Raw genomic sequence first — 15,765 nt, 5'->3', positions numbered from 1 at the left:
ACTCCACAAAGAAAGCAGAGAAAGATCTCGTTTAAGTCAACTGCAGAGATGAACATGATAAGATCAACACAACATGTCCGGATGATGCTTTGACAGGCAATGTACAAGGACAGAGCTGGTTGTCAGGAATCTTTTAATGATTGATAAAGTGAGGCCAACTGAACAAAGAACCTCTCACAGAAACTTTGGGGGAAGAGTTTTTACATGAAAAGAAACCATTTCCTCGAGTCTCATAAAAAGCTTCAGGGAATCTCCCAAGTTCTCTCATCTAAAAATAATCATAACCTTGAGAACTTTCCTATACTCAAAGGAAGTAATAAGGCCTTAGAAATTCAGTAAATTCCTCAATAAAGACCAGGGTCACGATTTTCCACTCAGGGATTGTGCTTTACAAAAAAAAAAAAAAAAAAAAAAAAAAAAAAAACAGACAGTAGCTCCTAAATAATTTGGTGAGTCTCAATACATAGCTTTACAACTGCATATCTTAGAATTACTCAAAATCACTTTTTTGATTTAACATACATCTGTCCGACTACCTCTTTGTGGTTTCTAAAACAGAAATCTGAATAACTGTCTGTTTGTGACCAGAAGTAAGCATACAAGCGTTACAGAACAGGTTTTGCTTATTAGATGCCCCGAACAGCAATCAGGAGTTATATTTCTGGTAAGCTAGCGGATACATGTACATTGTTGATTGATTTTTGGAAAAAAGTGACTCAAATTTTATTGTTTTTTTTAAGAACCTGAATATTTTGATTTAACAAGATAACAACTATTCTTAGTGATATCATTATATTAAGAGGAATGTTTGACATTGTTGCTCTGAACTTTTTTTTTTTTACACAACCGATCAGTTGCATCTTTCAGCTCAAGTTAAATTCATACAAATGTCTTTAACTGCATAGCATGCCTTCTTTTATTTGACCCTCTGCCGTTTCTGCTGTACTTGTGACATTTAAACAGGTTGTGCAGGAGTCACAAGTGTCATCCCAAACAGACAGAGCATGTCAGAAAGTGAAAAATGTCTGTACTTGTGCCTTTGGGGAAGCGAACTCTTGCAAAAGACCAGGTTACAGTAAACTGTATAAAAAAAAAAACATTTCCATCCATTAGGCCAAGAGCACTGGATGACCAATGTTTAACTGTCTCTGGGTGTCTGAACAGAGCTCCAATAACCAAGGCACTGATGTAGCCGCTGCCTTGACCTAGATTAAATCTGTAAGGCTATTGTATTGTTGCAGCATCCTGAGCTCCATACTGAACTATGGAAAAGTAAAAACTGTCAGAATAAAGAGTTCTGTGTAATCAACAACAGATATGTGATTTGCATTAGTGCAACTTCCTCATTCAGATGCAATGCTGCTTTTAATAATGCCAATGTGCTCTTCCACTGCAGTGTAAAGGTTACACCCAAGCAAAGTAACCTCACGACTCAAAGGGCAATTGTGTGAAAACTTCCTTTTCAAATTTTCCACATTTTAGGAGCGCTTTGATACCCACAGTCAACACAACAAGACTCTTTAATTGCAGACGTCAGAGCCTTAATCTACCATTTTAAAGCACAGAACTTGGCCACCGCAAGGCCGGAGGGCAGTGAAATTCCTCTTCCCCTTTGTTGGTTTGGCTATGCTTCACCAGTTTCCTGTTAGTCGGCTCACCGAAATTACACAAAACATTTTCTGTCTTACCCCAGCACAAAAAAAAAAAAAAAAAAAAAAAAAAGCCTAAAATTGTAACTGGTCATTATTTGACCAAAGTGCATTCCGATTCTTATTTAGGTGTATCAGACACCTAAACGTTTTCCAGCAGCTCAGCATATATATACACACACACACACACATCTTAATCAGTTCTTAATTTCAAGTAATACAACAAAATAATGTTCACAACCAGTTTAAATGGGAACTATAGTGGTTTTATTTTTATTACTCTGAGGTCTTAAATCACCATTGCAGTGTCAAACTCCAGTTTGCTGTTGTATTCCCCTTTTATATTTACAATGTTCTATTTATTTCCAATTCATAACCTGCCTTGCAGAATATTTATTTCATATAAATTTGGCAAAAATTGATCTAAATCGATTTCCCACAATATAAAAAAAATAATAAATTTGACTCAAAAGTAATGAGGTCTTGCTTTAAACATTTAAACTTCTGCTTCAGAATTGTGTGTAAATAAGCACAATTCTGCACTCGACGTTGCCCTATTTTCATCTCGAAAACATTTCAGAGAATTTGTAAAATTAATTTTCTCAATGCAAGTATTCAACAGGGACAACATGGCAATGCAATATTGATCCTTTTTCTCTCCATTCACCCGAATCTCCTTGCCGATTCATCTCCGTACTTGAGATAAACATGAGCATTGATTCTCCTTACTTGCAGTTACTTTGTCCCTACACCTTACAAAGCAAACAAACTGCTCCTGTCGCAGTTCTAAATGTGGATACACGACACAATCTTGTAGAATTAAACAACAGACTGGATGATTAACAAAAAGTGGAACCTCTTTTCCAAATCAGGGCCAAGTTATGTTGGCGTTTCAATAATTGTATTTTTCTTCTTTTTGTGGATTTTCTGTTCCAAGCTTCTTGCTCAGAGTTTTTAAGATGCCACTGCACTCTGAAGAAAAAAAAAGAGAACTCATACGAGTACATTTTACACTACAGCAAGCATATAAAAGCACGCCATTAAACAATAGTGTCACATCAGACCATTTGAGTACATTAACTTTTGTTTTTAAACCAACAGCGTGACACTGTTTCACTATGAGACCAATGATGCCACCATGTGGTTCACAAATGAACAAATTAAAAAAAAAAAAAAGTTGGATTATGTTCAGTGCACTTTATTTACAAAAACTTTTCAATTAAGACCTTTTGTTTTCCTGTGAGAAATACATGCAATATACACACATCCCAAGGTGCACTTTGTGATTTTACAATTAAACAGAAAGTGCTTCAGTGGGTTACATCTACCACCTCTCAATTTATATTAAATGCGTCGTTGGGCAAAGACTGAAGACGCCACATAGATGTGATTAAAAGTAACGCCAGCTTCCAAAATCAACACATGAATCAAACATTTATAACTCCCATAGTTACTTTATTTTATATATTAAATAAATTTTTTTCTTTTAATTAAATAAACAGGAAACAAACAGTTAAACTGAGTACGATCTGGTAAAAACAGCCAATAATAATCTACTTTGCTTATGGATCCTCAGACTGTCAAAGATGTGTCATCACAAAGATTTAAATCTTACCAATAATTAGAAAACAAAAGTCCTGAATTGGCTATGTGGATATTTTTCCAATTGATTCCATTACAGTGATTGTCAGTCATAGTGTTTACTCTTCAATCTTGAGTACAGCAAGTTGGTCACATGATGAGGGCAGCAGAGGCTAAAATGTAGGGAAAGGAATTCATTTCAACATGGCATTAAAAAAAAAAAAAAAGAAAGAAAAGAAATCCAAGCAGAAAAATATATGCATGTGCCACAAACTATTAAGGTTTCTGTTTCTTGCAATGACCAATACTCACACTTGAGTTGGATATAGCAGTGGTCACAGTAAGGCTTCCTGTCACAGATGCGAATCTGGACTCCAGTCTCTGTTCCTCCAAGATGTCGGTGGCAGCTAACACACTGAGAGGACGCAGAAGTGAGAAAAGGATCAGGGTCAATTTAAGAGAAACCCAGCTGACTTGTAACATGGGCTTTTTTTGTGTCGAAATCACTTCAGAGTGTCTGCCACCCAAACGCAGAATAAGCAAGCTTCATTTCTGCACAGAAGTACAATATATAAATATTACGCAAGATTTCCCTGTGTGGAACTCGTCTGGGACTGAGGGAAGTGAACTGACTTTTACATCTACATGCTAATGAACCTAGGTCATCTAAATCTGGGGATCTCCTGCAAGTGAGACTTTCACGATAAGCATCTAAAAGCTAAGTGTGACAGTGAGCCGTCTTTTCCCACTTAACCAACTGCATCCACAAAACTAGAGATCAAGGCCAGAAGCCACCAGCCCAGAGGTTTTACAGGCAAAAAAAGACAGACTGGTTAGCAAAGACTGAAGCATAGAAAACGGTCAGAAATACTCATGCTAGCAATTACATAAAGCATTATTAGAAATTCAAGACTCCTGGTGACCCCACTAAAGATAAGGTGCGGTTACATTAGCATATAACCACAAAGAATTTCCCCAAAATAGGTACCGAAAAAAAGAATGCAAGTTGTAACACCGGGTGACAATTATTGATAGGGAATGCAGCTATTGTGACCACACCCTCACCCCAGTCGTGACCTCTCACCTGGAAACAGGTAAGGTGGAAGCAGAGACTAAGGGCCTCTATGACCATGGCTGCCCCACTACCCAGGACACGCTCACATACACAGCAAGTCCTCCTGCCACTGATCATCCTGGGGCGGCACATGTTAACACTGTAAGACCCCAATGTAAAAATAAAAACACTAGCACAAGAGAGGAGAACAAAATTCACACGGTTCATCTACCTGCCATGATGAGAGGATTCTGTGTGTGCATTTCTCTGAAATGATAGAGATCCAGTGCTGTAGCGGGAAGAGGCGTTCCGAGTCGGAGCACAGTAACCTCCAGCAGTCGAGTGTGAGCGAGTGTAAGTGAACGCACCGGCTGAGTCAGGGGGCTGACGCAAAGCATCCAGGTTGTCCAGGGACTCGTACCTGTCAACAGGACATAGATCAGAAAATGGCAAAAGTAAAAAAAAAAAAGTCCAAGGAATCAATCTTAAATCCAGTTTGGATGAGGTGCAAATGCAGGATTCACCTTTTCATGGAAACACCGACACTGATGGGTTCCTTGTGAAAACTGCTGCTGCGCTGCCGAATCCAGCTGTTGTCGGTCAGAAGCTGAGTCCTCTTCTTCATCTCCTCCAAAATCTGCTGTCTCTCTTGCTCAGCCTTAGACTGTCCTTTTCTTTTCCTCTGATCACCTGAAACGATCAACATTTGGGCTGAAACACGGGTCATTGTCAGAACAAAGAATAATATGACAGGAAGTAAACTAACCTGTCTGTGTGTAGGGTCCAGCTAATACTGGGGTAGACAGGGACATTCCCCTAATGGAAAAACACAGGTCACAATATTTCAGGGAAGATTAGGGAATATAAGCTAAATATCATAAGCTTTAGGCTTAGTAGGTTCAAGCCCAGCTGCTGAAATGCATGGAAATTGAGCCAAGCTTGTTCTGACCTGTGTGCAGGGGACAGCTGAGCGAAACCATAGGAGCCCTCAGCCCTGTGGTTCGAGCGTAAGCAGCAATAAGGCACAGCAAAAGCAGCAGAAGACCCAGCAGCCATGACAAGAAAGACATTTCTTAGACTGTACTTTAACAAGAGGCATTTTGGGAACATTAGGAAGTGAGAAAAGGCTTTATTTACCAATCTTTCTCAGCGATCTCCTCGTTCTGCACTCTTTGTGGCCCTGCCTTTTTCAGCTCCCCTCTTTCAGGGCTCAGCTCTTCTTCTCTAGTTTTCTTCAATCCATTCACATAAAACTCAGTGCTGGCAAAACTCTTGCGACTACTGGCCATCTCAGATGTATTCTGCTTTAAATAAACAGACAAAACAAAAAGTCTTCTATAAGTAGTAAATTAAACTTACTAAAACAATACTGGAAAAAAAAATAAATCTTAGGATCTTAATCGATTAAGAGAGCAGTGTATACATTTGGTCAATAGCTTCAAAACCTTGTAGAATTTGTATAAATTAGAGAATCTGGATTATTTTAGCAGTTCATTTAAGGTGTAGGGACAAGTCGGGTCTTTTCAGGCAATAGGATGACAATTGAATGCCTGTTTTAATGAAAGAACATGGGGCCGTCAGTCTGATCTTCACATCACAGGTTTGTGGAAGTGAAGTAAGGAGATTTCTGCAGATATTACTGCTCATCAGCCTAGAGAAGGTTACAAAACATTCTCTCAGGACTTTTGGACTCATCTGGACATTTAATAGTCTGAGTTCACAGAGGAACCCTGGGTTACTTCCAAGCTACATAAGATCTCTTTTACAGTCGCATTACAATTGCCAACATTACCAACAGTCTGCTGTTTGCTAAAAAGAAAATCACATGAGAAATCTAGAAAGCTGCTGGAAAGTAGTTGTTTAAAAGAGACGGCTTAGTTTAAAAGAAGCGTTATGTCTGTTCCCGCCTAATAACCTTATCTTATTTGTAAAATGTAGTGGTAGTAACATGGTTGTTGGGCCTGTCTGGAGGTGTCTTGGTCAGCACAGCTTGTCATCATTATTGGAACTACAAAATCTCACTGTAACTACAGTATCGGCACATCTGTCCATGAGCTCAGTCCCAACAGAAAGTGGATCATGCAAGACGTAACCCTAAACACACAATTGGTTTGTTTAAAGCAATACAATGTAACTTCTCAAAAAGCCCATTATGGAGTTCCCCCTACAGGCTTGGAAGTAATGTACGGTTACACTGTCGTAAATACAACACCCTTTCGCTTTCACATTTGTTGACGAACCGGCGAGGAGTCAGAAGGTGCAAGCTATGTCGACTGAGAAGGTAAGAGTAATCAAATGTACCTGGGAGCGTGAGAGGGGTCTATTTGTTTTTGTGGTAGGTGTGCCAGAAAGCAAGTCGAAGTACTTCCGCTCAGCTCCCGGGCCGCTCCCGGGCCAGTCCAGCAAAGTTACATAGCGCAGTTTTTCCAACTCAGACCCCCGAAGGGCATAGGAGACAGGCCAATCGTAATATTAAAACTCATTCTAGCTGCACAATTTTTTTCAAGCTGTTATTTTAAGGTAGAAATGTTACATAGTATTGCTTTAAGGATGAATAAACTCAGAGTTGAATGGTCAAGTCAAACAAATGCTTTACAGTGTTTCCCGCAGTGCATTATAGTCAAGGCGGCCGCCTTAGCAAACTCGCACTACCGCCTTGCCAACGTTCCCAAAAATAAATATATATATATATATATATATATATATATATTTATTTATTTTTTCCCTTTTAAACTGAAGTAATAATGCTTTGCCAGGCTCAGACATTAAAGCTGCCGTCGGCAGGTTTTCAAAATTCCGAGTCTAAAGTCGGAAAATTCGAACTGATACAACTCTCAGGTCCCTCCCCCTCTGTGGACGAGGTTGTGCACGTGAGTTCACACCAGTGTGCGCGCACACAAGCTGGGGCAGACTCACGCTCAGCAGCATGTGCACAAGCTGTGATTGACAGGTAGGATTCCTCCACCCTAACTTGATTGGTTAAAAACAGCCGGGAGCGCTCGATTTTTGCAAGCATGATTACAGGCTTCAGAGGGAGCTACAGAATTCGTTATTTTTCCTAAACAGCCTATTTAATATTCTACTTCCAGAATCCCATGACAGTTCATAATATGACTAAAAAAAAAGTTGCCGACCGCAGCTTTAAAAGATAGCATTGATAACATTGAATTGCGACACCTACTGGTTGTTAATGTAAATAGTTAATAATGTAAATAAAAAAGTGTTACAGCTTTTAAACAGCTTTGTTATTGCTCTAACAGCCCCCGTCCCATTCCAAGTACACCACCCCCCCCGGCCGACGACTCACCACCTTGACTAAGCAATTTCCTGCGGGAAACACTGGCTTTAAGAAGGATAAAGTGAGCAGCTGATGTGAGGAAGTCAACCAACATCCCCGAGTTAAAGCTGCTCTGTATAGAGCAATGGATAGTCCTCAATGCGCAGGACCGATCAGCAGTTAATGGAAAGATACTGTGCTAAAAGCAAGTTCATACTTTTGTTTGTCGTCATTTGGTTAATCTACACTCCTGTGGAAATATGACAATGGTTTAATTCACATTAATGCGCAAATAAAGAAAACTGTCTAACTTTCAAACACTTCAAAAAGCTTATATTAACAGCAGAAACAGTTTTAATACTCATTACAGCTCGGTGGTTACACACAGGGCTGCAAACTGTAGAAGACATTACCCTCGACTTCCTGCCTTCACTTGCATCCTGTTGTGCCCTCCGCCACTCTGCCTCCAGCCTCTCCTGATCCCGCTGGTACTGCTCCTAAAATGTAAATTCAATAAGTACTGTAAAAGACTTTTGCTTTCTGCCAAACTTGAAAATGTCCCTCCTGGTGAGATGTAAAATAGGTATCCACCTTTAGGAGGCGCTCTTGCTCTTCCTGCCACTTCTCCTGACGCCTGCGATCCTCCTCACGGTCCCAAGACCAGTTGGATGAGGAGGGGCTGAGGGACGGCACCTGGAGCTGGAAATGCACAAACATGATTACAGAGGAGACCACGTAAACTAAACACACATAACTTACATCTGACCGAACAGAAACGCACACTTTGATCAAGTGCTGTGGTAACTTACATCAGATATCGCCGACTCTGAGCCTCCTGTGAGAGAAGATAATCGGTCAGTGGAAAGAACACCATAAAGCTCTTAAAGATGATAAAGGTGAGGGTAATATCGCATACAGTAGATCATACATACACCACACAAAGACTGGGGACACATTAGAACTCTGAGAATCCTTTACGGTACAATGTGAAACTGCAAAGCACTGTATGACACGTTCTTTCTTTCTTTTTTTCCGGCATCTTACTATGTGGCGTGCACACAGAAACTGCGTAGCAGCAGTCAGAACAGCCCTGCTAAAGGCCTAAGGTGTTCAAATGTTCCCTGAAGAACGAAATGGTGCACAAAATGAATTTTTTTTTTTTTTTTTTGCTTGTAGAACTTCACCTGCAGGACAGGATTAAAATATCTATCTGTGCAAGCCAGCAGGTCCTGACGGAGGATCAGGATCTCAGCATCAGCAAGGCTGCATGTAAACCACACTACTCTGCTAATGTATCCCCAGCTTAAAGATGTCACAATGCAAATGCAGGAAAAGGAAACTGTTCAGCAAAGACATGAGCAGGCAACAGTACATAAAGGAAAGGTACCCAAGCCTCACATAAGAAACACTTTTGTTGCTTGCTGATGCTAAACGTCAACATCTTGTAAGCAGCTAAAATTAACAAACTACACAAGGAGCAAACATTTACCACACAAGTAAACCCATGAGCTGATTCCTGCAGAGCCTGGAGAGAGAAGCCATTGCAGGATGTGCATCAGATCCATTAACAACAGAGGAAGACAGCCACACAAATCAGTCATTTTAAATCATCATCTGAAACCCATTTACAGACAGAAACTGTAATATTACTGTAAAAGAGGCATCTATTGGAAATAATCTTGCAACATTTCATTACAGGCTGTTAGATCATTAACTGTAATGGACATGATTGGTGCCGTGCTCCCGGTTGTTGTTCTGTAAGCTTGTACAAAGTGCAGCATAAGGCAAACCGGGATGTTTTCTTTTTTTTGTATGCCTCAATTTGCTATTTCCCCCCCTGTGGGGATTACTGCATTATAAGAAGATTTTGGAATTTCTCTCCCTTTCATTGATAAGACTTACATATGCTCTATTGCAACTTTTTTTTTTTTTTTTACACAAAAGTAGCCACTCAGATCTCATGACCGCATGAGTAATGGCTCACAGCACAAAATGATTCAGTTCAACAATAAAGGTTTCAAAAATGAACATTTCCATTTCCCTAACCATGTTCCATTTCACCATGAATTAATTTGTACTTTGCTGCATGGAAGTCTGCATATTAGCTCATTCAGATCGAGACCCATTCTGCACTTTGTTTAATACAGTCATTTTCCTTTTTGTCCCACTTTTGATTCCCAACATTTCTATGTTCTTCTTACTAACAAATGCTTAGGGATAGGAATTAAAATACATTGTCATGGTTAGAATTAAGATTACATCTAGATTCTACAGTGTATGAGGTTAGGGTTAGAAGAACAGACATTAAAACATACACATTTTACTATTCATAGGCTGCGATTCCAGTCATGTCATGTGGATGATACCCAACAAAAAATCCTCTTGTGAGACGCTGCCATCTCATAATTTACAATCAAGGATTGTGACGAATATGTTTTGGTGATGTGAATAGACGTACATCATACTTGGCTGGGGTTGCAGACCCATGCCATCATAGCTACCATTGCTAACAAAATAATGTCCAACATCTGATTTCTTTTAATCCACTACTCCTTCCTTGTAATGAATACCAAAAAGCTCTATACCAAGCACAGGCCACCAAAGCTGCTACACAAGATGTTCAGTTCATACTGGTGTTTTACCTTTCTGTTTGAAAAATTCTGCCCTCCTTTTCTGATTGTTCCTAGTTATACTAATATAATCTACATGAAAAGGAAGGAGGGATAAGGTGAGATATTAGATTACATACAGTATCAGAGGAGGAGTGGGCAACATTTTTATCACATTGTCAAGGAACTTTAATGATATTACCTTTACTTTTGGCTGTACTGGTGTGGTGGGAGAGCACTCCACCTGCAGTATTACCCTGCAGTACCTGAGCAGGTGAAAGAATGCACCACAAATAAAATGATGGGAAGAGCTTTGAGTATCCATATTTAAATTAACTAGCTAGAACAGTTGCTTACATTGTCTGTCTGGGCATCAAATTTGGATACTTGTGCATCCGTCGTTTCTGTAGGGGCAGCATTGTTTGAATGGTGATCAGGGCAACCAATCAGAACAGGCGCTGCAGCAGTCAGATTGAGAGTCATCCTGCTCTGGCCTGGCTGGTTGCAATGTCTTGTGGTGCTCCAATCTAATTAAAAATAAACAGCAATCAAATGTAAGATGACATCAGCCTTTGTGCCTACTGGTTTAAAGTCAAGTGACCAAATACCCGCAGGCGGTGCTAAAAGACATCCACGCCTTTGCTGGGCCATGATTTTACCCTTGATGCCGTAGCGTCTAATGTCCATGGTCAGACTGCCAGTTTGCAAGGAAGATGCCATTTTATCCTTCCACTGGTTGTAGGTCATGTATGCCACTGCAACTCCATCAACTGACACAATTTCATCGTCCACACACAGTCGGCAGAGCTCTGCTGGACTGCCTGTAGGGGAAGCGGCATTGGGAAAATAAAGCAGCATGAGAACAAGGACAAAACAGCAAGAGGATACCAGGATTCATTCTTCACCATGAAGCGAGCCGTAGCAAGTTGCTGCGCCAGACTGAGAAGTGGGCCAGTAAGCCAAAACTTCAGAGCAGCAAGTAAGTGACACCTCTGTTACATCTTAATTATTCATCGAGTTTTAAATCACTGATCACATTTTGTGGTTCTTTGATGCACAGAAATATTTAACGACCAAAACCAACCAGTGATCAGTTATATGCTCATAATGTTACAGTTATATCCAGTTTTGGTAAACAAGATATTTCAAGGCTCTAAAAAACAAATGACTAAAATTTTGCAATCCACTCCTTCAGCTACATCATTTATGCATCAATCCAACCCACAAATTTGTCTCATGTCTCTCTCCCTAATGCGTTCCTGGTCCGTTCTTGTAAACAGAACAAACAATAAGTTTTATATTATCCAAACAATACAGAATGTCTGCCCCTACAATGAACTTTCTTCTAGACTTAGTCAAGACCAAATCTTAAAAACATTCGTCCACTAGGCTAATATAGTTTTCAAGTGACAAAACGCAAGCAATCCAGAGATTAAAAGTCTTACCTGGCTTAACAAATGTTAGCCTTGTCCCTGTGGAGTCCCAGTGAGTGTGGAAACCAAAGTCAGGTACACTGTTGGGTTTAAGAGTCAGGCTCACTCTCATGTCACTGTGATCCATCTGAAACATACACACACAAAAAGGTGACACCCTGAGATCCAATGTCATGCGCTTCCTGGTGGAAATTAGACACCTTTTACACAAGAACAGTAACTGACACTTTGAATGATTAGTTTATCAGAGATGCTCATTCAGCAAAATACTTATGAATCGAGTTATAGGTGAAGAGTATTCACTCTTCAAGAAACTCATCAAGTGTCAAATGCTTAATATTGTCAGCAAAAACGCATTCATGCACATATTAAACCAATTAATCCCAAACAGACCTGTGCACCCACACGTATGCTTTCACCACCTGTTAGACTGACTTGTTTAATAAAAATTTATCAAGCATCAGCTCTGTCAGGGCAGCTGTGTCACCCTAACAGGTGCCACAAACTAATGAGGAATTTTACACGACACTGCAAAATGACAGTACAGCTGCAAAAGCACAAGTGCAATAAATCTCGTTAATGAAGGTTCTATTTTTTCGTCAGGTGTCCAGAAGGCTTGTCCATTAAAACTCATGATGCAATTAACGACTCCTTTGTTGATTTTATGCCACCATTACAATTCTAATAATGGGTCGATAATACGCACCTAAGAACTAAGGTGCTTTGCGGTAGATGCTTGGTGGCCCCGTTCTTCCACTCAGGTGTCGTTAAACCGCTACATATGAAGGGGATAAAACAAAACTTCTACATCTTTTTTTACTGCAACTCTCAACCTTTCTGTTAGAGTTGTCTGGCTATTCCTACATTTGTAAACAGACGATTGAGCTACATTATCGCAGGTGATGTCATATTTCTGACAGGTTCTGCATGCGTAGATTCAAACCTTGTGTAACCCCCTACCGATACTTACTAACATTTTGCAGTGCACTACCGACGCAGGTTACGTGCAAAGTTGAGTCAAGCTACGTTACAACTTGACCATTTAAATTGAGGCACTTTTTTTTTTTTTTTTTTTTTTTTTTTAAATGAGTTTAAGCTGTCTGACAAAAAAAGGAAAGGAAAAAGATGTGAGTGAAAGCAGCTTCATTGGGATTTCAGCTTCATCAAAATACACCTTTGCTTTATTGCTGATACAAAGAGATGAAACGCTTGAGCATGCGCAGAGACCTTAGTCTAGCCGAGTGTATATATGCACAGCGATTTGAACACAAACCACATTTTCTGGGTCTGTTAGTCTGAGTCCATACTAAATAGAGTTTCTTAAAGCCAAAAATATATATATATGCATTGGAAAAGTCCTGCTTTGGTCAGGCCAAAATTAAGTCCCCCCCCAAACGTGTCATGTAAATGTGATAAGTTACAACATAGCCGTACAGCGTCACCCACTGGCCACTTTCATAATGACATGATGCACATCAACTCGCTAGATTTGAATTGGTGCAATTCTTTTATCCTTTTGTGTGTGTTTGTGCTAGAAAAGTGAAATAACCTTTTTGCTGATGAAATTGTTCAGTTATTGTATCAGGCTGCAACTCACTTTCATTAGGAATTAATTTGCTGATCACCTTTAAATTATGAAAATGATCAAAAAGTAAAAGAAAATTGTCACTCTTTAATAAATTGAAACCGTTCTCATTTTTCATGAAAAGATGCTTAATTATCACAAACTATTGCAAAATTACTAAATAACCTGTACCTGAATAAAATCAATCTTTAACACTACAATTATTTGCCAAAACTTTTGATTTGAGTCAATTTAAAAAGTCACTCAAAACGAATAAAAGCCGTCACAAATAAAGTGACGTGAAGAGTAAAATGGAACAGTCATGTCATAAGCAAAGTACTTTAACTCCAGTGCAGCGTTTGAGTAAAGATTTAGGACCATTCCACCTCTTTCCCCAATGACAAGCCAAAATATATAGAATATTATCAGAAAAAAAAAAAAAAAAAAAGCCTATTACTCTTTCACTTAAGTCAAAGTATCAACTGATTACGTTTAAAGCTTACAACTACTGAGAACAGTAAAAGTCTTTTTTTTTTTTTAATTCTATTTTTTTTCTAATAAATAATTGAAGGGGGTTTTATCACCTGGATAAAAGAGATTTGATAATCCCCAATAAAACTATTTAATCCCACATCCAGATTTTGTCATGTATGCACAGTTTCACATTTGCAGATGGTGCTGGGATAAACAACAACATACCTTTAGGAGCTCACTGCTGATGTTAGATGGAAAAGACAAGCTTTTGCTTTGGTGAGGCTGTAGGCTTGAATAAGGCTGTGGCAGATGGGAATGGCCATTGTTCTGAAAGGAGGTTTGGCTGAAGAAACTGGAACCGTTTACATCTTCTCTCTGGTCTGTGCCATTCTGCCTTGCCTGGTTGGCTTTACTCTGTCTGACTGTGGCCTGGTACTGACCCCTCAGATGGGCAGCCGCAGTCTGTCTTTTGAGAGATTGCTTGGTGGATGAGGAAAGGAAATCCTCCTTCTCATTTTTCAAAAGCAAACCCTGACTGTCGTCCACCTGGAGGCGAAAAACAAGACAACATGCTCACTTGGACAAGCAGATAAATCTGATTACACCACTGCACTGCAGCACAGAAATATGCTGGTGCCAAGGTAAGACAACCGATACTCAATATCTACAACAAATGGACTTAGAATGTGACAAAACAAGAGGGGGAAAAAAAAAAAAAAAAGTACCATTATCATAAGCCTGCTGTCCATAACGATTATGAAACATTTCTTATTCATCAGTACAAAAAAAAGAAAGCAAGCTCACATATAGAACACATGCTACAATTGTTTAAACTAATTTAGCTGACTAACAGTGTCCATATGCACCTTTTTGAGTCCTAAAACTGCCACTCAGTAAGTTTTATAACCTTTTGGAAGACAGCGGGAAGCAGAACGCATCCTTTACACTTATCTAGTATGTTTAGCCATTTATTTCTATTATTTATAAGCCAGTGCTGTAATGAAAATCCATTAAATAGCACTGCAGTTTTATTTGTTGGCAACATTCTTGGCTGAAATTACTGAAAGTTTATTAAACCACATATGCAATTATATCATTTTCATAATGAACAAACCTTTAATCCAAAATGGATCAGAAGGACATTAGTTTTCTACACTTTAGTTTTAGAAAATATCTTAAAATTTAAACTTTTAAAAATGTCTGACAAAAGTAAAACAGACTTATACAGGAGACAACACAGGCCACACAACTTATGGTGACTTACGATCTTTACACACCTTTTCAATAAACCTTTGTTCTGTTTGGATACCCTTTTGCTCAAACTGCGATTTTCTGGAATCAACAGCTATGATGAAAGGGAACTCACTTTGAACAGCCTCGGTAGTGAGGAAACCCTGGACTGCTTGGTCCCAAAGGGTTTGGCAGTGACTGCTGAAGAGAGGCGTGAGGACCCCTCAGAACGACGGTAACCGCGTGGAAGACTGGCTGTGCTGGACCACAATCTGGTTCTGGACAGGTACTTTGGATAGGTCGTTTCCTGCTGGTTCCCAAATGACTTCTGGTTCTCCTCTTGGGATGTGTGGTACTGCCGGGACGAGTCCTCTGTGGCATCAAGTCCTGCCTGATTAACTGCATCTGGACAAAAAGTTTCACCTTTAAGCCCGATGGAAGGACGATCTGTGTCACGACTTGACATGGAGGAAGCAGGATCCCGGCTGCTGGTTGATTTTGCATTCTCGTCTGGCTGTGTGGTTGTAATAAGAGAAGAGATCTGATTGGTTAAACCATATTGTGGCTGGGGCTGCTCAGATGAGGACTGGAGAGGAGCTTGACTCCCTAGGGCTTTAACCTGGGTCTGAGAGATGAATGGGCAGTCTAGCGAAGGTGTAGTAACTCCTGCTCCATCCGAGGCCAATGATGTAAAGTAGGTCTCTTCTCCCAAGCTTTTCTCATTAGAGGAAGGCATGGCACCATGGGATGATCCCTGAGAAGAAAAAACGTTTAATACTTGCTACTGATTTGCCATGAAACAATATAAGATAAGAATGTCTTTGTAAAGCTGCACATGCAGCTCTTCAAAAATCTTCAAATACAGAAAAGTAGCCTGAGGCATTAACCAAGGTC

The 15,765-nt window shown here is 39.7% G+C and overlaps 1 protein-coding gene across 9 annotated transcripts in view; it reads right to left on the bottom strand.

The window, feature by feature from the left end:
• Positions 1 to 436: 436 nt before the first annotated feature.
• Positions 437 to 15,765, bottom strand: part of LOC142368606 (LIM domain only protein 7-like) — a 34,409-nt gene continuing 19,080 nt past the window's right edge. For 2 of the 9 annotated variants that reach the window (XM_075450848.1, XM_075450901.1), the window contains exons 14-33: positions 15,491 to 15,625; positions 15,008 to 15,385; positions 13,867 to 14,187; positions 11,616 to 11,730; positions 10,830 to 10,991; positions 10,528 to 10,697; positions 10,373 to 10,436; positions 10,204 to 10,263; positions 9,051 to 9,086; positions 8,371 to 8,396; positions 8,153 to 8,260; positions 7,975 to 8,058; positions 5,422 to 5,588; positions 5,234 to 5,278; positions 5,051 to 5,100; positions 4,809 to 4,974; positions 4,517 to 4,705; positions 4,315 to 4,444; positions 3,543 to 3,645; positions 437 to 3,403 (exon numbers count right to left, since the gene is read on the bottom strand). In XM_075450848.1, coding sequence (XP_075306963.1) covers positions 3,381 to 3,403; positions 3,543 to 3,645; positions 4,315 to 4,444; positions 4,517 to 4,705; positions 4,809 to 4,974; positions 5,051 to 5,100; positions 5,234 to 5,278; positions 5,422 to 5,588; positions 7,975 to 8,058; positions 8,153 to 8,260; positions 8,371 to 8,396; positions 9,051 to 9,086; positions 10,204 to 10,263; positions 10,373 to 10,436; positions 10,528 to 10,697; positions 10,830 to 10,991; positions 11,616 to 11,730; positions 13,867 to 14,187; positions 15,008 to 15,385; positions 15,491 to 15,625 — 2,532 coding nt within the window. In that variant the 3' untranslated portion in view covers positions 437 to 3,380. The remainder of the gene's footprint in view (positions 3,404 to 3,542; positions 3,646 to 4,314; positions 4,445 to 4,516; positions 4,706 to 4,808; positions 4,975 to 5,050; positions 5,101 to 5,233; positions 5,279 to 5,421; positions 5,589 to 7,974; positions 8,059 to 8,152; positions 8,261 to 8,370; positions 8,397 to 9,050; positions 9,087 to 10,203; positions 10,264 to 10,372; positions 10,437 to 10,527; positions 10,698 to 10,829; positions 10,992 to 11,615; positions 11,731 to 13,866; positions 14,188 to 15,007; positions 15,386 to 15,490; positions 15,626 to 15,765) is intronic. The other 7 variants (XM_075451031.1, XM_075450957.1, XM_075451381.1 and 4 more) reach the window with 7 other exon arrangements.

The sequence above is a fragment of the Odontesthes bonariensis genome, chromosome 1 (genome assembly GCF_027942865.1).
Source record: "Odontesthes bonariensis isolate fOdoBon6 chromosome 1, fOdoBon6.hap1, whole genome shotgun sequence".
Classification (NCBI taxonomy): domain Eukaryota; kingdom Metazoa; phylum Chordata; class Actinopteri; order Atheriniformes; family Atherinopsidae; genus Odontesthes; species Odontesthes bonariensis.
This window is presented reverse-complemented; position numbering and strand designations above follow the sequence as displayed.